The sequence below is a fragment of the Crocodylus siamensis genome, chromosome 6, assembly GCF_052110815.1.
Source record: "Crocodylus siamensis isolate JL-2025a chromosome 6, ASM5211081v1, whole genome shotgun sequence".
NCBI lineage: Eukaryota > Metazoa > Chordata > Crocodylia > Crocodylidae > Crocodylus > Crocodylus siamensis.
This window is the reverse complement of record NC_143400.1, coordinates 96,800,665-96,822,616: the sequence shown is the minus strand read 5'-3', so window position 1 is coordinate 96,822,616 and position 21,952 is coordinate 96,800,665. Positions and strand designations below refer to the sequence as shown.

The 21,952-nt window shown below is 52.4% G+C and overlaps 1 protein-coding gene across 1 annotated transcript in view; it reads right to left on the bottom strand.

The window, feature by feature from the left end:
* Positions 1 to 11,645: 11,645 nt before the first annotated feature.
* The window catches only part of CCDC50 (coiled-coil domain containing 50), a 50,869-nt gene continuing 40,562 nt past the window's right edge, over positions 11,646 to 21,952 (bottom strand). Inside the window, exons 8-12 of the mRNA XM_090056299.1 lie at positions 20,513 to 20,557; positions 19,814 to 19,921; positions 18,506 to 18,573; positions 17,103 to 17,197; positions 11,646 to 16,871 (exon numbers count right to left, since the gene is read on the bottom strand). Coding sequence (XP_089912425.1) covers positions 16,852 to 16,871; positions 17,103 to 17,197; positions 18,506 to 18,573; positions 19,814 to 19,921; positions 20,513 to 20,557 — 336 coding nt within the window. The 3' untranslated portion in view covers positions 11,646 to 16,851. The remainder of the gene's footprint in view (positions 16,872 to 17,102; positions 17,198 to 18,505; positions 18,574 to 19,813; positions 19,922 to 20,512; positions 20,558 to 21,952) is intronic.

The window sequence follows — 21,952 nt, the reverse complement described above, 5'->3', positions numbered from 1 at the left end:
ACTAACTCAGATCGCTCGCTACCAAGCCACCCTTGCCATGTCCTCCACCTTCTGCTACTTTGAGCACCCTGCTCTACCCCTACCACCACTCTTGCAAGGAAAAGGCCTGCCCACCAGCTGGGAGAAGACAAAACCTGGGGGTATGTATCCCACCTCCCTCCCCATACACCCCAGTTGAACGCTGGGATGCAGGCAGCGTGGCTTAAAACGGTGGTTCCCCACCTTTTTTAGGCTCAAGGCACATGGGATAGACCCAAGACTCCCATGGCAAAGTGCCCACTCTTAATTTAAACTCTTCTTTGCAACAGAAACTATTTTTCTGTAAGCAAAAAAAACCTCAGGAAGATGACAGCTATGAGTTTCTCTTTGAAATGTCTAGGTTTGTCGTCACACAAATCATGTTTGCACATGTCACAGTGCCGAGTTTCGAGGCACCCCAGGGGAGGCATGGCACACGCTTGAGAATCACGGGCTTAGAAGGACTCTTCGGGGTACAGTCCTACCCTCGGGCGCCCAGATCCAGCTTGTTGCACATAAAGCATCCCCTGGGGGTAAAACTTTTCCATGCTCCATCCAGAGTCAGCCACGAAGGGACAGGAGAGCGCGGGGATGAACCAGCTGAAATCTCCATCGCTTCACCAGGACCTGAAGCAGGTTTGTGTTGATCCTGAGTGATTGCTCTGAAGGCCAATATCCCAATGCAGATATTGCCACCGTGTGGCCGAGTGTCTGCAGCTTCGCTGAGAGGCCCAACCCCACCATGAGCATTTCTAGCCAAAAATATTTGGTCAATTGACTCGTCAAATAATGATCAAGTATTGCCACATAATGATCAAATCTGTTTTAAGCATAAAATTTGTTAGAACACTGCAGAGAGACTTGAATCTTCCCTGATGCCGATTACAAGTCAACGAGTTAGCTGTTATTGCAAAATAAATTAAATTCTAAAAAACACTGAATGACTATTGACAGCTATCGGTGCAAGGGGAAGGTGGATGCGCATGATAGTCAAGACTGAGCAGCTCTTCTGTCTGCCCAAACTGTTACAGCATTAAAAGAAAAGAAAAAGAAACAGAAACAACACACACACAGAGCAACCATGAAAGACAGACAAAGTCAGGTTTTAAAATGCAGTCATGCTATATAGACAAGGTTCTTTGAGTAGATGAAATATCTTTTATTAGACCAACTACAGAGTTGTGGAAAAAAAATTAATCTTTGTAAGCTTTTGGGCCCAAACACCCTTCTTCATGGTGGTTATGTTGGAAGCCTGTGCCCTTAGACCGACACGGCTACAACCAACAACCCTACAGTCATGCTATGTAGGCAGCAAGCCAACTTTGCAAGCATTTTGCTGCTTCTTTTTGGAGTTTCCTGCAGTCACAGGTGATGGCTAGTAGGAGAACCTGTGTGCGTGTGTCTGTGTGTCCACACGTTTCCCCGACTCCTGCAGAATTGAGGGGCAAAGCATACTGTCCTCCTGTCCTTGCTAATGGAGGACAATATGATGCAATAAAAACAAGGGAGCTGCCACCCACAGAAGGGTATTCTTAGCTTCATGCAATATTTGATAATTTTTGACCGTGGACAACTAAACAGGCAGTCAATTGACATCGTTAGACCAGTCAATTGACTGACTTGCCAAACTTAGTCTGTGTGACGGAGCGTGATTCAGGAGATGGTTTATTTTCACTGTCATTGTCAGGGGAAGTGGCAAGAGAGTTTGAGCCAGCGCTCACACCTGGCCAGGCTGCTGCAGCTCATTCTGTCCTCGGCCTGCTCCAGCCAGAGCCCATCGGTTATTGCAAGCCTGGCTGGATGGGGATGGGGACTGGGCCAGGCTTGGCACTCGGCTGGCACAGCCCATCCCCTGCGAGGGGTGCCAGGCTGGGGCTGCACCAGCCCAGCACCAAGCCTGGCCCTGTCTGCTGGGAGCAGCGTGGCCCAGCACCGAGCCCAGCACCACTTGCAGGGGATGAGGCCAGGCTCGGTGCTCACCTGGCGCAGCCCAGGCAGCAGCTCTTTCAGGGGATGAGGCCATGCCAACTGAGTGCCAAACCCAGCCCCAGCTGATACACCGTGCCTATGAAGATCCCAACTTTTTGCAGCAGAAAACTAGGTGGGGAAGTCGACTTATACACAGTGAAATACAGTACGTGTGCATGGTTTGCAAAGAGACTAATGTTCCCCCTTTGGAGGATGGCAGCCCATGTTGTTCCTGCACCTCAGCAATATCCTTTACATGTTGGGCTACCAGACCAACTGCATCTGAAGATAAACCTATGGTCTCAAGTTGCAGCAAGAGAAGTTTAGGCTAGGTATTAGGAAAACTTCTCATTAGAAGAATAGGAAAACAGTGGAGCAGGTTACCCAGGGAGGTGGTGGACTCTCCATCCGTGGAGGTTTTGAAGACCTAACTAGACAAAGCCTTGGCTGGGATGATGTAGTTGGGGCTGGTCCTACTTGGAGCAGGGGGTTGGACTGGATGTGACCTCCTGCGGGCCCTTCCAGCCCTCGTTTTTGATGAGTCTATACATCTCCCTTAACAAAAACAGGACAGGCAAAGAGTCCTTACCTCCTGGCTTCATTTGCAATAGGAAATGAACAACTTCCTATGCACCTAAGATCTCAAATAACTTGACACCCTATCGAGACTCCTATTGCAAACCTGGGTGGTGCCATACACAAGTAGAAGAGTTACTGATAGATGAATCCAATTGTTTTGGATTTAGGAGATGTGTTTTCACCTTTTGCCTCTGAACATACGTGCAGGGTAGTGCAAATTCTGCTCAAACCAGAGCAAACATTAGACTGCTGGGAGACCCGAGCTGGAAAAGCCTGACTTGAGTGCGGGGCTTGAAGACCAGGCATCCAGGGGCGAGCTAGCAGAGGTCATGCAGCAGCTAGGGGCAGGAACTGAACCCAGGAATCCTGTCTGTCTATCTGCCATGCACTGCCCTGGGATCTGGTCCAAAGCCAATCTACTCCGCAGGAGCCATCTGTGGATTTAACAAGGCTCTCATCAGCTGGACCCCCTGCGAAGACATCCGTAAATCCTAAAAAAACCAAACAAACAAACAGATGCACATGCCAGAAGATATAGCTGTTATGAGTAATTGCTCCCTGCTCACCAGTACGGCACGGTCACACCAGTTAGTCACTGCCTGCCAGCTCCAGGGAGCAGGGTGTCATATTGAATGTAATAGTTTGAATTCTTGTAATAAATGCCCATTAGCCAGTTTAGAAAAAAGGCAAAGGTTCATCTTCTCATCTAGGCCATTGCTTGTTCTGCCTGGCCTTGCGGCGAACGTGCTGCAAGTCTTGGTTTTTGGATTTTCTCTTTAGAGGCCTTTGACAAAGTTAACCTACAAATGACCCTTAAGCAAGCAGGAAGGGGGGAACCAAAGGTTAGGCATTTTGAAAAGGCTTAATCTAATGAAAAATGTAAGTGTAAAGTTGATTGAACCTGCCCAGACAGGTGATGCTCAGGCAGAAGGAAACACAAGCACACACTTGCATTAAGGTTGTTTTTTCCCCGGCTGGGACATTTGCTTCCCAAACCCTTCAGAATAAGCGGTGTTATTTAGCCTTACCATGAATTATTCATCTGGCATTAAGGGCTTCCCAGCCTGGTCCGAAGGTGAGATTTCCACCCCATAGTACTGACTGCCTCTGCATGCTGTGCTAGCAGGAGTTTGGGGGTAGGACAGGCAGTGTGATTCGGGACTGCCCGACTTGGACCTCTGGCTAAGAGCCCCGGGGGACTCTAGACGTTGCCTTCCCATTTACATCCTTGAGGTGAGAGCCCAGTGACCCAGGAGCAGCCACTGGCTTCCCCCGCCAAGGCTCGTCTTGACCTGCAAGAGAACTGCAAAGGAAGGGACTTTGGGGAACAAACAGAGCGCCGAAGGCTTCATTCCCCAAAACCACCAGCATGCTCCTTTGAGAGGGCATGAAGCAGTCGTTCCAAGGAGCTTTCCCTTCTCCGATTCAGGCACCAGCTCTGAGTGTAACGGGGCAGAAGAGACCCCCCTCCAATCACTCCTGCCTCCGATGGACGCACTAGGGGACACGGCCTTGCTCGAGCATGTCTTTGTGTCGCTGCTTTAATTTGGTGAATATCAAACCTAGATGGACCCATGACACTCAGAGGATGCTGAGAATAAGGACTGGGGATAATTCATCTTCACGTTCAACCTGTGTGCCGTAAGGTTTCATTCCAGACATGGCAGGGCCAGGGCTGCAACTACCAGGCAACCTCCAAAACTGCCGATCCCAGTACAATTTTTGGCATTCATAACTTTGGCTGGTCTTCCTAGGACTCCTGCATGAATGCATCATCTCATTCACACGGCTCTGGCTGGCACTGGGCGAGCATCAGTTTTCTGAGATGGAATAAAATAACTTTTAGGAGCAAAGAGAGTAGAAATCCCCGAGCTGGCCATGGGAGGGATGTCTGTCCATGTGCTCAGGGGGCTCTTGATGCCCTGTTGGGTTGTGGCTCTACTTCTACTCCTGCCCTGCACAGGCAATCTCTGCACCCCTCTGGGAGCAGGCACCTCAAAACTTAGGTGCCCGCAGCATTTGAGCAAGAGCAGCAAAGGATTTGGGGGACTCCGTGCTAAGTAACTGGCCCAAGGTGGCACGGGAAGTCGGTGCCTGGGGACTGCACCGAGCTCTCCCACTGTCCACAAACTGGAAACAGGAGGGATTCATGTCTCCGCTCCGGCAGCTTTGCTGGCACGTTTGTCTCCCAGACCTCCCAAGCAAAGCTGGTCTGATTGATGTCTCGGAGTAAAAACTAGGTTAATAATAGCTCATTTCTGCACAGAACAAAACCGCCTGAGGGACAGTCAGGGGCAAGCAGATGACAAGAGCTTTTAAAAGCAGTTCTAAGAGTACAGATAAATCAGGCGACCTCTCCCTTAACTCCTTCTCCCAACAGAAGAGCCTCTCGTGCTCCAGGGTCCAGGCCCCTGGCTTACCCGAGCGCAATCACTGGGTTTCTAGAGCACTGTTTCAGTTGTCATTTGGGGAACCAAGCCTCGAAAAGACCGCGGAGTCCAAAACCTCTCCCAGGAAAAGTCAAGTTTGCGGTCTTACAGGAACGAACTCTGTGCAGGGAAGAGCCGGTATAAAGGACGTACACGGACATTTCTTTGGAAATGCTTCTTTTCCTCTCCCTTGGGCGAGAAGGACACGGATACACTTGTCCCCCAGACCCGGGAACTTTTTTGCCTCCGGGGGCAGAGCACCGATGGATACCTGCTCATCACCGTGATGTTCTCCCTTGTATAAATCATGCAAAGAGATATTCGGCCATCTGCAGAGGCCAGTTGTACCATGGATGAGACTTATTGCCTCGGTCGGCGATCAGCAACATGCGGTGGACCGGATCCAGCCCACAGGGCCACTGGATCCAGCCCAGGCCCTCACCAGAGCTAAACAGCACGGAGTTGCACCACGGCCCGGCGACTCGCAGCTGTGCTCGCGCTGCGGCTGCTTCTGCCCCATCCCAGCCGGGGAGCCCCTGCTCCCTCCACCTCCGCTGCAGTCAAGCAGCCTCGCCCCAGCGCAGCTGTCCCCGTCTGCCCTTGCAGCTGCCCTGCCCGCACCTCCAGTCAGGGTGCTTCGGACCATGGCTTGCGCAGGTTGCTGGGCACTGGCCTCGGCCGTGTCCTGGTCCTCCATGCGGGGCTGACTTCTGCCCCCGACGCAGGGCAGGGCAGGGGGGAGAGAAAAACCGGCAGAGAGATATTTGGGGAAATAAACCGTGTTTTAAAGTCGAGGCACGACGGTCCTGTCTGGCGCTTGCACCCCCCCAGTGTATTTGCAACCACACACATGTATGCACATACACCCTGGTGTCTTTGCAATCACAGACCCCCCCCCCCAGTGTCGTTGCAGTCACACACACACACAGGTCTTTGCAGCGCATTGCTGCGGCGGTGTCACCACCCAGCGGCTGCAGCCACAACTCCGTCCTGCAGAGAAGACAGCTGAACTAGTGAGGGTGTAACACAGCAAACGCTGCTCTGAGACTGCTCCGCTTAGTGGCTTCGTCAAGCACACAGCAACGATGCTACAAGCCTCTTTCCCGCTGAAGCCCCCGGGCTCTCCTTTCCCCTTATGCCGGTACATTTTGCGGAGAGGTGGTGTGTTTAACACAGCACAGCACGAATGAATCAGGAAGAGCTCGATGGCTCGCCTCCCATGTACCTCCCAGCAGTGCGGTCCCGGTTACACTCGCCAGCGCACGATGCACTTTGGCACCTCCAGCCGCCCAGAAGGAACATGCCTGGATGCTAATGCTGCTGCTTACAAGGAAATCCCTTTAACCAGGGGTGTTTGGATTGCTGTCGCGTATGAAAAATTCAGGGCCACGGAGCCGGCAAACCCACGACTTGCTGAGAGAGCCATTAAGTGATCACTGCATGGGTGTTTTAGAGTGCGTTTAGGGCACAGTTTGAGTCCCATCCACTTTAGACCGTGCAGGAACGCACGGGGAATGAAGATTTCAACGGGGACCCTCCGCTAACCTCTCGAAGTTGCAGACAGCTTGCAGTAATGCAACATCTAAACAAGTCACAGCGGGCAAGTACTTGTGGGGTGGGGGGAAGGAAAGAGAAACTCGCCAAGGGAAGCAGTGGCTCTCACCCTGCCACTAGCACGCTGTGGAAGAGCTACCCACGCAAGGGCCTAGCTGTGCACTCTCCGCGCCACAGTCCGGAGACAGGAACGTGGCCCACGGGCGCTTGCAGTGCTGCAGTAGTTGCACCAGCCTTTAGGCAGGGTAGCATGCAAATGCCGGCAGAGGTTGTGGGAGCCACATGCCCCCTGCTCTCTGGCAGGTGGTACCGTCCGGCCCCTGGGTACCTGGGACCCCCCCCATCCATCTATGCTTGTCTTTTGCGGAGACTGCGAGCAACAGGGAGGGGGGCAGTGTTCGTGCTCTGCATTCTCACCCCAGGCCCCGGTCCCGACGCGATGCCCATAAATATTCATCTTCAAGAGGGTGAGAGTCATTCCCACGGCGCGGCTCAACAGAAGAGCTTTGGATACCACAGCCGGTCCAGCACCAACGCACAGCCCCAGGCTGCAGCCGGGGAGGGCACCCCATCTCACGCTTCGGGGTTTTCAGGGAGAAAATGGTGGAGAGAGTGCACCCAGAGTATTTCAGACTGGTCCTGACAATGTAGCAGGAGGGCAGGGGCATCTCTGCATTGCTGCGTCACACCAGGCGGAGCCCAGCTCGTGTCGCTCGGGCATCCCAAACGCGGCTTGGAAAAGCCCCGCCACCCCCTTGGAACTGCCCTCACCCCACGGGAGATTTACCCTCTCACTGCACCCGCTCAGTGTGCCAGAGAGGTCTGCTAGGCGCTCTCCAGGTACCAACAGGGCACAAAGCATCAAGCTTCACAGGGCTAGGAGGGAAGGCAGGTACCCTGTGCTCACCTGAGCACGGGGGCAGGAAAGCCAGCACCGCTGCAGAGGAGGCGAAGCAGGAATACCCAGTGCCCCCGTGCAGCAACCAGAGCAATTCGTTGCCTAAGTGAGTTTGTATTAACTTTGTGAAACCTCAGGTGGGTTTCGTTTACTTGTTGTTTTTCTTAATGTGTTTGATAGTGTCAGTTTTTCTAATAAAATGTTTTTAATTAAAAAAAAGAAAAAAAAAAGAAAAAAAAAAGCATTCAGAGAAAGGATCGTGCCCATGCCATGCTCACACCTGGCCTCCACGTGAAGAAGACAAGCTGCTAATGTGTGCTAGTGTCACCCGTCTCATTGCACAGCCTGGAGAGAAACTTTTCCCCATAGGCTATTAGCTGGCACAGGCTCCCGCCATGCCCTGCACCCCCCTTCCTGCCTTCTTTTCTGAGCAATAAGCAGAGCTCAATAGGGAACAGAGATCTAAGAATGAAAAGTTCTTTGTGGGACGAGGCTGGAGAGAGGACCGTGTTCCCCCCAGACCTCTAGGACCAGGTCCACGCTGCAACCATTTCCCAAGACAAGTCACTTCCCACCTCAAACCCACCTTGCCTTTGCTTCTCCCTTTCCCAAGCATCCAGACCATCCCCTTCCACACCCAGGCACACTGCTGAGACAGATATGGCACATTACGATGCAGGGCCAGCTTTGCGCACCCACGGGCATGCCTTCCAGCCTCTGAGAGGAGAGGAAAAGGGAGCAACTGGCAGAGGGAAAAGTACTCACCCCTGGCTGGAAGGAAGCAGCCGCAGGGATCAAGAGACATGGGAACACCTGGAGGGCTGACCTCTCTACCCCACATTTAAAGGGCCAGCTACTAGCAGAGCACGCTGGGAAAGGTTTTTATAAGGCAGTAAGACCTCCAGTTTGGGTGAGTTAGGTTTCTAGGGACCTGGGTGTAAGAAAGCTTGCAGGGTTCAGAAATACAGCCATGCATTTGAACGTGCTTTAAGTCTCACGTGCTGCATGTCCAGCTTTTCCTGGGACAGCCGGTGTTTCCTCTTGCAGGTTTAGCCTGGGGGTGTTAGCTGGCTTGGGAAACTCAGTGCTGCCAACACAGCAGGGCAGGCAAGTGTGCTCCCCAGACACCCCTGCATAGAGGCAGGGTACGGATCCAGCTTTGATGCTGGTGCCCTGTGCTCTGGCGGGGTGGGTGCAGCTTGGACCCAGGGACTTAAAAATTGCAATGCCCTTCCTGCAAGTGCTTGCGCTAGAATAACTAGTGACCGCCGAGGGTGTGAGGCCCTGCAGGAGGTGACTTCCTTTTTCAACTAAATGAATGATTTGGGCGGTCTTTCCTGAGCTCTTGGTCCAGCTGGGAAATGAAAGCTCTGATTCCTGTGCCCAGCTTGCTTAGTATACGGCACCTGTGTCTACATTACTGTTACACCAGGTTTTTGGTTGACTTGAGCCAGCTCAAGAGACCCAGGTGCAATGCACAGAGCACTGGATCTCCTAGTTTAGACAAGGCCACAAAGTGGAAACCCTGGGATGCTATTTGTGTGCATGTTTTGGAGGAGACCGGGGGTCCTCGGATCCAGAAGGCAGCTGGACCTGCCGTCTCTCCCCTGCCACGAGCAGCAGGGGCTCAGCCAGAGGTCCCCTTTCCTCTCCTCTGCTACTCTTGTGCTCAGCTCCTGTTGGATGCATGCCCTCTGTTACACCCTCAAAAGTCAGAGTATCTCCACTGATATCGGGGGAGTCAGCCCAGACTTGTAGAGGCATAAAAGGCAGGAAAATTTGGCCCGCTGCTAGCCTGGGGCCCCACGATTTCTCTTGCCTCTGGTGGGTCTCAGCTACACCTGGTGCTGCTGCTGTCCCCGGCTCACCCCAGGGGACAGCCTCCAGCCACTGCCTGTCCTGCCTTCTGGCGGTCCAACCCACGGGTCACCCCTCTCCCCATAGCTGCTGTCCCTCATGCCTCCCAGGTGCCACAATGACTCCTGCTCCATGTTCTGTATATGACACAATTGCATTAAATTTAGACCAGCCACACTTGCCAAGTAATTATGACACAAAATGACTGTCCAGCTATTAAAAAGAGCCACGCAGCTACAAAGTTAGTGCTTGAACATGCGTAACAACTCTATCACTAGTTTTTACCCAGCTGCAGTTTGAACATGTAGCAGAGGGACTGCATGGAAACTGCAGGGAACCATCCCGACACGCACAGGCCTGCGCTCTCAGTGTATTGGGAGGACGTCTAGCGACAGCTGGAAGACACAGATGAGCAAAAGGGTATTTGGTTTCATCTCCATCCAGAAGCCATAACACTTTAATGATACTGGAGGGGCCAGCAGTCTGACACGGACTCGGCTACATGGGAACGCGCCGTACCTGCGCAGTTAGCACCGTGCTGGAGGGAGGATAAGCTATTCTGTATAGAAATACACTGATAAAGACAATCCCATCACCACATGCAGGTTCCCCCCCTACGAACGGTTATGCTAGTGCCGGCTGGGGATGGAGCCGCGCTGGCAGAAAACAATTCCTGCTGATACGTGCGACGCCTGAAGAGCTTCTCCCTGCCTCTGCCCGAGGTCCAGGCAAGACACGTGCCAGACAGGCTCAGTTTGGTGCCGGCTGCAGACGGTGCGTCCACGCAGCACGGACCACCTACACCCACCCCATGCCCTGTGTCCTAGCACACAGTAATGCCACCTACTCGCTCATGTAAAAGGGATAGGAGTGCAATCTCAAGCCTGAATGGGGTCTGGGGTCATTCTCCCATGACTTCTCAGGATAATCCCTTCGCACACACCGTGTCTCAGCAGGCTGCCTCTGCTGTGTCTGCACCTGGACTCCAGCTCTGGTCCATGTGTTCGCAATTTTGCTACCCAGCACAAGCCGGTTTGTAGGCAAGTGCCCAAGGATGGTGAGGAGAAGAAGAGTGGACCGATCACAGCAGTCACTTGCCAGGGGGTCAGGACACTTCGTAGCTGTAAGAAAAGGTGTTTTTTCTATAGTTTCCCTACGATTTTAGTTTAGTTTTATATTTTCCTATGATTTTAGTTTAGTTTTATAGTTTTCCTATGATTTCCTATAGCTCTCTTTTGAAGGTGCTGATGGTCTACACCAAACTTTTTCTTATTGCATGCCCACTTCCAGATTTCCCAGCTGCCCGCATACCCCCACCAGCAAATGTTTTATATTTGCACCCCATAACGGCCATTTATTATTACACAGAAAATTAAATCTGCCGTTACACAATTTCTCCCCAGAGATGTCTTGCGTATACCGAGGGACATGCATACCAGTTTGGGAACCTGTGGTCTACACCATGTGAACTAATGAGCCATCCTACCAATGAGACTGGTGACTACCCAAGACCCTCCGGCTCCGATTCCTGTAGCAGCAGTGTCAGGAAAACATGGGGCAGGAGGGAACTGCCCAGAGAAACAAAGCTTAAGAGAAGGTTTCCAGTGCAACGCAACCTTGAGCATTTCAGCTGCAGAACCGGCTGTGCCCGAGCTGCCCTGGTTTGCACCATCCTCCTTGGGGCTGTCCAGGAGGTTGAGCCATCACCTGGCACTCTCAAGCCTCCTTCCTCCCTTCTCTGCTACCTTTTCCCTACCGGGAGGCGTTCTTGGGCTCGGGCCTCCGCCACACTTTACAAATATCATGTAAGTAACTGGTTAATCGTGCAATACATTTAAACCAGTCACATGTGCAGAGCAATGATCACGCCATCAAAATGTCCATCCCACTATACAAAGAGCCAACTAGCTACAAAGCCAGTGCTGGAAAATGGGTAACAACTCTATAGCTGGTTTCTACCCAGCTATAGATGGGGCACGGCCCTTGGGAAGTTTCAATTAGACGACTGGCAAACTATAAACTGCAACAAAGGAAAGAAAGGGGGGAAAAAAGAGCCACAGAGAGAGCGAGTGAGAAAGAGAAGCATCCCCCCTTGCAAATAATTGCACCCTTTTATTTGTCAGGAGCACGTCTCAGGAAGTGAAAATCGTCCAGATTTCTTCCAGGACGTGTCACAGCTCTGTCTGGACGTGGTACAATTGAGTTAAAATATAAACCGCTCTTTTGCTACATCTAGTAGAATTGGAAGAACGTCATTATTGATATAATGAGCTAAGCACCCCCCAAAAAAAATTACATTAAAAGATGAGGATGAACTGAGCTAGGATGGAGAGGCAGGCGGATGAGGTGGATAACGAACGACTATGGTTTATTGAACAAGGCGGGCGAGGCGGTGCTCCCTTTACATTCAATGGATTCAAGATAAAGCAAAGCAGACTCTACACACACACAGAGGACGCTTTGGTTACACATCCTCCCAAAGTCCTATGTTAAACCTGATTAACATGACAGGATGAACAGTCAAAACAGAACAGGCTTGCATAGAGGGACCACAATCAGTGTGCAATGTACAGCTAGCTGCTGCAGCGCAGGGGAGCCTTGCAGCTCAGAGGAAGCTGGACACGGGATGGAGCAACCCCCGTGGCACGGCTCATCCCCCCATGCACCAGGCTGGAAGCTGACCCTGGCAGGGCTACATGAGACCCCCCGGTATTTCCTGGAAGGGTCGGCTGTATTGCAGTGCACGGGTACAGTCGGACACACGCGGAGGAGTCTACTTATAGTGAACACTGATACAGTGAAAACTCGCCTTTAGCGTGAAGTACAAAATACGAGTGAGCGAGCTGGTTGTGCCTTGCTGGATTAACCTGAACTGGGTGCTGTATGGTAGTGAACAGGAACACCTTGAAAGCCAGGGCAGGGCATGAGCAGCTGTGTCCTAGGCCTGTTGGACCATTGCTGGTGAAGGGACCAGAAAGCCACGCACCTGGGGTGGTATCTCTGCAAAACCCCCCCCGATGCCCTGGGGATTAAAAACACCTCTTGCGAGCACCTGGCTGCCCAGTCTTGAACCTCCCATGAAAGAATAAAACCCATCAGTGCTGCCCCACACATCTCCTTCCGCAGCAGCGACATTCAGAGAGAGCAAGAGCCGTTGCACGCTGGATGCCCCGGGGAGCTTGCAGCTCTGGGCAAAGCGGGGCCCATCCCCAGCAATGTGGAAACCTGTCCCTGGCAACTCTGCTTGGAGAGAGAGCCACTGGCACGCAGGGCCCGAGGACTGAGGACCAAAACAGAATGAGGCCCTCCACCTAATCCAGGCCGTCCTCTGCTATACAGCTGCACTGGCTCTGCCGGTGCCCGGGGGTTGCACCGCACGCGGAGGTGGCCCTTCTTGCAAGCCAGTGATCTGCAATCCTCGATTCGGCTGCCTGCAGGGTAGGCTTCGCTATGCATTAAACCCTTAATAAAATAATAATACAAGTAACAGCAGCAGCAAGACGCATGTCCTGTGCTGTAACTGCTGGTCTTGTTTGGCACAAAACAAAATTCACCAAGGTCTCAGTCGGTAAAAAAAAAAAGTCATTCGCTTTTTCCTATGAAAAGTGAAGGATTTACCCGGATCCAGTGCCAAGGCAGGAAAGCGGCAATGGAAAAAATACTGTAGTACGAGGTCCTTTGAGAGCACTAAGCAAGCAAATGGCAGCACCTGCCACTTCTTCCTTCCCCAGGAGAGAAATCCAGTGATAAGAGAAGAACCGAGCCGTTAAAAAGACACCCTCCCCCCCCGAAAGTCCTTTAAAAGCCGTGAGGTTAAACCCACAGGTCCCCTCTCCTGCCGACATCCTCGGTTCCCTCTGCTCCTGGCAGCTGTGCAGCCCGTGGTTCGAGATGGCAGATCCGATGCGTTTCCCAGGGAGGCAACTCGGACCGGACGGTGGAAGGAAATGGAGGACCCCTGGGTTTAAGGCACAGTTCCTCCCTCGGAGCGCGCTGGGACTGCCGTGCTTCGGATGGGAGATGGAGAGAGCATCACGGTGCGAGCCCTGTGAACAGCAGTCGTGGGCAGCACGGGGAACGCAGGTCGGCGACGGGCTCCTGGTGTGCTGGCTGCTGCCAGGTCGTGGCCCAGAGGCGGGAACCAAGAGTCATTGGCTTTTTCGAAGGGGGCACTGGTTGGTACGCTTCAATCCTGAGCAAGCCACAAGCTGAGCGGCTCCGGCTGGGTGAGAGAAAAGGGCATCTGATGGCACACTGCTCTGGGTACATCTTTTTGAAATCGTTTAAAAATTAATAATAATAAAACCCCCTAAACTTGCACACTCGGATCTTTAATGCTAGGTGCTCACATTGCCTCTGGCATCTGTGTTGTCTGCTCTGTTGGCACCAGCGCCAGGATGCTGAGTCCCACAGCAAAGGAAAGCCTTGCTGCACCGTGAAATCAGGACCTACCCAACTCCTACGGACGTCAGCGGGAGCAGGGCCGGGTCCTCGGACCTCAGGCAGCCCCGACTCGAGCTGGAAGGAGGAGGAAGGTGGGAAGGACTTTGACACTTGACACTGAGCCCATGTGAAGACAGCTTTGGGCATGGACACGCTGAGTGGGGCAGGCAAAATGCGGTGTAGATCAGGCCAAAGCCCCACTGGAGGCCGTTGGGACTTGCCCACGTGCCGGAGCGCCCAGCTGTATGTTGTATTTTCTCATATATCACACTTTCCCCACACAAGAAATCACGCTCCCTCCAAAACTGGGCTGCGTGTATTAAGCAGGAAAGCTGATTTTCTGCCCCAGGGCTGGAAGCACCTGGATTAGATCCTGCTCCACAGTGCAGCAGTTGTGGCATTACTATTTGGACAATGGAGGAAGTCAATGGAGTTGATGGCCCCATTGTTCTCCACTCGACAGAAGTTATTAATGACCAGCACTTCCTTTTTAACGTTCTCGATGTTCCACGGATTGAGATAACCATTCCCGGGGCAATTTGCTGCCCGCTACCTGCTCCCGGTCTAAATCACAGCCTCTTTAGTTCAGATTTATTAGCTTTTTTCAGGAATCATAGATCCATGCATGGAGACCGGTCTTCAACAGCAGCTAGGGATTCAGCTTTAGTTAAGCTGGAAAAGGAGGGTGGATCAGCCAAAGATGAGGCTCTGCCCTTGCTCTAGGCAGCTATAACTCCTGGAAAAATCTTTTTCTCTTCGTTCTGCCTTTTAAAAACAAGGCATGTGTATTATATCTGGGCCCATTCAAAGAAAGTCTGGTAATTTGGGTCTTTGCCTCTGAGCAGCTTCAGTCCCTCTGAGCCTTTCCTAATCGGGATGAGATAAAGTTCCAGCATCAGCTGAGGCACAGGACACAGCTTCCCCCTCTCCAGGTCCATCTCACAGCCGGACGGATTATGCATGGAAACAAAAAGGCAGCAGAAATGGCCTTTCCAGAAGTAAAACTGTTGCCTGTTCCACGAAGTATAAAAATAAACATTTCTAACACGCTCCTTGCAAAGGACGCCGGCATGCTGGCACAAAGGCTCAAATTAAAACGGACTGTGCATCTTGGGATCCCTCCCCTCACCCCCTGTAAAATAACATGGATGCTGCTGGATGGACAGACCTGGGGAAATTCAAGAGGATGAAGCCAGGGCAGTAAAACTGAGCCATGGGCTGGGAGATCTCCTGAGAAAAAGAAAGCAAGAAAGAGCTCATATACTTCAGAGTCCCCCCCGGGGGGCGGGGTTGCCCTGGAGGCACGCATCCGCGACTCCCTTGCACACGGGATACCGACAATGCAGAAAACCCCACGGTGTGATGCTACGAGGGGACGAGTTACGTTTTCTCATGAGCTGCAGGTGGGGACACCCCAGTGGAGGCAAAGGCAGCCTGTAGCTCTCCCGTATCTATCAGCTACCTTGAATTCATGCAGTTTTTTCCACAGGGAAGGTGCGGCCTGGGGGCCAAGGTGCAACGGAAGAGCCATAATTACGTCTTTCCCCACGGCCTAGCTAGGGGCATAGGGGAGCCGGCTTGGCAGAGCTCCTGTGTGCTCCACCACTCAGGCGGGCGAGCGGGAGGATGTGGGGAGTGAATTGAGCCTAGACTCTGCTTCCTTGATGCGCCCCGTTACACTGGCTGTCGGGCAATGCTGCTGGGAGGGGTTTGGTGCACAGTGCCCCTGCCTTGAACCATAACACCAGGACCCTCCTCCTCCAGCTGCGCAGCTGCCTGCAATGGCTGGGCTGCCTGTAAGACCCCGAAGGCTGGCCAGGGTCCGAAGCAGCGCCGAGCACCTCTGCTCAGCTTCCGAGGGATGTTGTCGCTGCCACGGCCCATTCAAAACAGTCCTTTTGAAGGCACTGCATTTGAAAGCCTGTCCAAACCTACGCCAATCCTGCAGTGGGTCCAAAAGTAGACTTCGCCCACAGAAGTCTCAAGCTTTCTGCTCACTGAAAAACCACTGGTGAAAACACAGGTGTGTAAGGAGAGGACAGGAAAGCACACTCCTTTCAGGGGCTTCATAGGCAGGGGGAAAAGCAAGTCTCGATAAGGACGGTGTCTTCACGGGTGCCTTAGATCTACACAAGACACGTCTAACCCCGGCAAGAGAAGCCTGCAATATCTCTTGCAGTCTTTCAGAGATGGGGCATCTCTCTGGACACATGTTTGGGTCCAGCTGGGCTCAAGTGCCCTAGCGAGAATGAACAACTGCCCCTGTGATGGGTGACAATGACTGGCCCGCTCTGTGCAGGGGTCAGACTAGATGATCACCTTCGTAGCTACAAAGGCACCACCTTTCCAGCTCTGCTGCTCACATCTGCACCCAGAAATGGGGAGGCCCTTCAATGCAGTGTGAATGAGGCTTACAGATACCACCTCATACACAGGCATTGCTCTTAGACCTGATACGACGTTGTGCGCTTCACCTGAACAGAGCTTAGGGCGTCCAGAGGCAAGAGCAGAGCCGGGACCTTGAACATAAAACTGGGGTCTCCTCAAAAGGCTCAAGCCCAAGCTTCCTGCTGGTGCATTTACAAAGACCTGCTCTCCTTCCTGCCAATGCATATGGACAATTTAACTTGCTTTATACAGGTCTGGCCTGGGTTTCTCATGCAGGGCACAGAGAGATGATCACTGCCTCTCAGAAGAGAAAGCTAAAGGTTATCTTTGCCTTGCACACGTATCTAAAGGGCTCCCATCTGGTGGCACTCCTGCATTGTCGTAACCCGCCTTGCATCTGGGATCTTTCCCCAGTTGCATTTGTCTCAGAAAGAGAGACCTGCAAGAGCAGCAGCTTCATGTAACGAGGGACATGAGAGACTCTAGAGAGCTAGCAGGTTGGCTGGCTAAGCACAGCACGAATTGCCGGTCCGCGGGGTAGTGACTACATTGTGCTGCGGTGCTGCAGCTGGGAGCCCGGCAGGGAGAGACGCGAGATACTAATGTGATGACCCGTGAGACGGAGGGATCCTGGGGACAGAGCTCTAGGGCAGCCTCCTGGGACTCCAGCCATGCTTGCTGCAGAAGGAAACCGGTACCAATGCGAAGTCTTGCTCGTCACTGCCTGTGATGGGGACCTGCAAAACAAACAGGACAGCCGGTCACTCGGGAGCAAAGCGAGGAGTGCTCGAATGACAGCCACCCGCCAGGCCCGGGGGATGCTTCCTGGAGCTGGCTGGGGCACAAACGCTGGAGCTGGAAAGTGCTTTACTGGGGGCAGTGAATGGTTACAGAAAGACAAAACTGGGTCCATGCCAAGTCACCTATGCCAAGCTGAGTGCAGAAGCAGCTGCTGCAACCTCCCCTACCTTTATGAGACTGTTCGGGTTTGCAAAGCTGATACCCGGCGCTGGGTTGGCTTGGGAAACAAGCCTGGTCGAAGTCCTCCAGGGGAGGTGGGGGCCTGCCAAGCACAGAGAGAAAGAAATAACAGGTCAAAGGGCTGGGCATGACGAGCGTGTCGGTGTCCTTTGCAAGGAGCATGTTATAAATGTTCTTTTTTAAGACTCCATGGAACAGGCAATAGTTTTACTTCTGGAAAGGAGCTAAAAGCAGCCCACAAAGTATGTGGGAGCCAGAGTTTGCCAGGCGTGGACTGGGCTGCAGAGCCCAGCTTTCACTCTTCACACCAACACTGTCTCCTTGGAGGGGGCCTGGGCAAAGCTTCTGGGCGGAGAGATCCCATCACCATCCCTCACACTCTAAACGTGTCACCAAAAAAAGCCAATGGGATAAAATTCAAGAAAAGATTTTTGATTTCTGGGGTGTATTTTTTTTATTGAATCTGTTTGCTGAATCACAGTTCTAAACACTTGCTGGTGAACAAGACGTTTCGCTTCAGAAGTTGGATGAAAAACAAACCAGACAGAAATCTTCTCATGAAAAATCAGCTCTTCGAAGTCTGAACCTTACAATACCAATGGTTTCCCCTGACCGTGGCCAACTCAGCCTTCTTAACAAGTCTTGATAAGACTCCCAGCACCAATGGTGGGAGAGCCACCAAACTCATCTCCAAACTGGCCTTTCCATCTGTGAGGGATCAAGGCCTAGGATGGCTGGAGAGTGCAGACAAGCAGTGCGATACCCTCCGATGCAAAGGATTCAGGACTCGTAGAGAGAGTATGAGCAGGGGGGAATGGAAGGAGGTGCTAGCGTGCATGTGCCTCAGTTTACCAGCTCTTGGGTTACTGCTGGAGTTAGTCACTTGCAAGCAGTGAACCCAACCCTGGGAGATTTTGGCCCTCAAGGCTGCTTTAACAACACCAACTCACAGAACCAGAGTCATAGAGAAGTGGGGCTGGAAGGGAGCTCCAAAGGATGCATCTGGAGCAGGATCATCATTGACATCACTATGAGGTAATATGTCCCGGGTTCATTTAAGCAAGCACCTTGCATGGCCTTGCACCCACCTCGGTGCTCCCCAGTCTGGTCCTACAGTGGCTAAAGTCTCTCTGTAAAGATCCAGAGAGTGAGCTCAAGCCTCTATGTACATCCAACCAGGAGACCCAGCTACAAACGCCTGTCTGCTCACCACGGCTCAGCCCAGATGATGTTGGCCATGGGCTGCTGGCTACTCATGCCTTAGCTGACGTGGTGGATGGGCTGGTAGGCTCCAGGTAGAGTCCTGACTCCTGGGCTTCATGCGTGTGCTCCCTGGGGGCACTTCAAATGGGGTTTTCTGCCTGTTCCCCCGACTCCGCATGGAGCTTACCGTGCATTCTTGTGCCTCTGGGGTTCGTGGCCCTCTCTCGACCTTGGCCGCACAGATTCACTGGGATCCTGTTGAGGGGAAGAAGAGAGGGAGCCAGTCACTGGAGCGGCCCAGCATAAATACTCTTCCCTTTGCACCTACTGCAAGAGACGGGACCCTGGACTGGTGGGCTGAGCATTTCTCATGCTCATACCATCTTGCTGGCTGAAATCTAAGTTGTGCACTACCCTTGGTGCACAGAAATTTAGTAGAGATGTGCATCCAGGGTCTCCAGCACCCATCCCCAGGCTCCCTGCGCCAAACCCCCTTTCCTGTAAACCTGGGCAGGTTGTTCCAGTTGCCAGGCCTAGCAAAGGACACTATCTGAAGCTGTAAGTGCTTTACAGACAGGATTTCTGTCTGGCAGCTTGTGATACAGAGGTGCTAGCACTATGCGACTTGCCGCCTACCTTGGGCCATTGATCCCAGAACAGGGGTGTTTGCTATGCGATGCCACCCTGCAACGCCTACGCTAATGGGGGAAAGCTTCTGCCCGCCCTCAGCAAGGGTTGGTTTTTGCACAGACCAAATGCAGTTATGCCTTCTCTCCTGCCTAGCATGACTGCAGCTCCACTTTCCAAATCTCTTCAGCTATATCTTCTTAGGAGCTGTGTCACTGTGGGCACAACACCATTGCTGCACATCCCCAGCCATCTGCCTGTAAACTGGCTCAGGAACGCAGCAGAAGCAGCACACGGCTCGTGGTGGTCCAGTTCAGTGCCAACAAACAGGGGAGGCCAGACTAATCCCCAGCTCTGCAGACCCCCTGGGCCAGACTGCGATATGCTCAGAGAGTTGATGATCTTGGGCATTAACCAGTTCCTGACACCCCCCCTGCGCCCCTTCTGCTCATGTGGTGGAAAGGGCAGAGTCCCCATCTCACAGCAGTGGCCAGAAGAGTCTCGTGGCTGGTGCTGATGCCAAGAAGGGCCATGAATCTTTGCAGGAGCCTGGCGACACCCTGAAGGATCTCCTCAGGGCCCCGGGACCTGATCCTAAACGAGGTGCTCAGGTCTGCACTCAGGGACAGCTCAGCAAGCTGCTAACTCATGCTTGGCCACTTCCAGGATCAGGTCTTTTATTTCACCCCTACCTATATCCCCCTATTTCACCCCTCTGGATCCAGGCCTCTGCAGCCCCTCGAGCCATCAGGATATATCAGTCCTAACAATGCTCCTTTCATTGCTGTGTGCCTCAGTTTCCCCACCTGGGAAAGGGGCGGTGATGACACCTTCTTAGCAGGTAGGGGCGACTGCAGGTTGAACTTACCTTCCAGTCTTGGTCCTGCCTCTTCTTCTCGTAAGAGGGTTTCTCTCTCTCCCTTGATTTCCTGTAGACCTTCTTCTTCTCCTCAGCCATCAGCAGACGGGCGATTTCCTAGCAGGAAAAAGACATTGCAGCCGGTCTCTGAGAGCATCTGGGCTACTGCAGTTCAAAGGCACACCAGTGCCTTCCCAATGCACCAATCCGAGAGTCTGGGCTCGAGACTGCTCATACTGTTATATATGTGTCACCGGGAGCCCATTTATTGCCATCAAATGGCTGCAGAAGAACATAGATCCAAAGCCCATGGGTTTGGAGGTTTCCCCCTACGCTTCATTAGCTCACCCATCTCCTTGGTCTTCTAACACCCAGATTTAGCTGGGAACAGAGCCAGGCACAGCCCATGGCCAAGCCTCTGGTTTCTGTTAATTTTACTGACATACAGCTGTTGTCCACAGCTGGCAATGGAAGAAGAAGCCTATGGAAAAGCCACCTCCTTCCATCAGCTGGCTTGCAACAGACTGCTCTGAGGCCTTGGAGAGAGTGAAAAGACCTGAAAGCAAACTGGACAAGTCTCTGCATTGCCTTTGCAAGGCAGGGGAGTGGCACGGTGCAGGCCCCAGAGCGGGAGGGTTAAACAGGTCTCCCACACTCTGGTTCCCCAAGGCTCGCCCCTCTAAGCATTCAAACCTTTACCTTACTCACCTCATCTTGGGCTACTTGCGCTGCCCTCTGATCCACCCGGTTGGCCTGGAAAGAAGGAGAGTTACATTTGAGAGGTCTACATTCAATCCCACAGCGGCACAAAACTTGCTGAAAGGACTGGCACGTGAAACTTTTGACGAATCCCTCAATGCACGAGCAGCATCCTGTGCCCACAGACCAAGCACAGCACCGTAGTCAGCAGGGGTGACCTGGACAACGACGCCGACATTTCTTTGGCCTCCGCGCTGTATAACGCATCAGAACAGCCTTTGCAGGAAGAAGGATTTCCAAACACGAAGGTAAGCAAAAACCAGGATAAGCTCCACCGTGGCTTCATTAACTGTAGATCTCATCAAGCTAACTTAACACCTCTCCTGGAAGAGACAAGCATCTATTTAGATAAGGGAACTTAATCAGTTTAGGTTTGAACCAGGCATTTGAGATACAAGCCTCTGGGGAAATTCAGATTCAGGATGAAGATAACGATTCATCATCTGTTCTCAGTGGGGGCAGATGACAGAAGGAGCAATGGGCTCAAGCTGCAGTAGGAGAAGTGGAGGTTGGATATTAGGAAAAACTCTCTCACAGGAGGGCAGTAAAAGACTGAAACAGGTTACCTAGAAGGGTTGTGGACTCTCCATCCTTGGAGGTTTTCAAGATCCAGGTAAACAAAGCCTTGGCTGGGATGATGGATTTGGGCCTGGTCCTGCTTTGAGCAGGGGGCTGGATTAGATGTGACCTCCTGAGGTCCCTTCAACCTTCATTTTCTATGATTTGATGACCGTGTCTACACATGCTCATTCTTAATGCACCTTAAAAATGGTGATTTTAGGCTATTTGCACTTAAGTTTGATTTAAGTGCATCTAGTCCAACCCCTTGCTTAAATTTCAGCAGGGATTGGACTAGATGTGACCTCCTGAGGCACTTCCACCCCTCGTGGTCTATGATCCTATATACTGGAACCACTGCAGAGATGGGCTCCTAAGATAATTAGGGGAACGGAGAATCTATGTTGGGAAAGAAGAATATAAAAGACTGTCTCCACCTGCCAAAAAGAAAGCTAAGATGGCTAAGACCATTCCGCTATAATTTCCTCAAATACATCTAGGGGGATCAGAGCCGGGGGGGGAAGAACTGTTTAATTTAAGGATGATGTTGCTGCAGGAGCAATTGGGTATAAACTGGACCAGGAATACACATAGGAGGGGAATGAGAAGGAGGTTCTTATCTGTCAGGAGTGAAATGGGCTCCTGAACCACATCGTAGGAGCAAGGACCCTCATAGGTGTAAAGATAGACCCTGATGATGCCCCGGCAGACACTGCAGGGCTGACCCTGGAGCTGTCAGCGTGTTTTGGGAATTGCATTTGGAGGAGGGGCTGAAAAGACATGAGGTCCCTGTGGGCTGCCCACAGGTGTGGGAGGAGTGTGGTGGTCTCA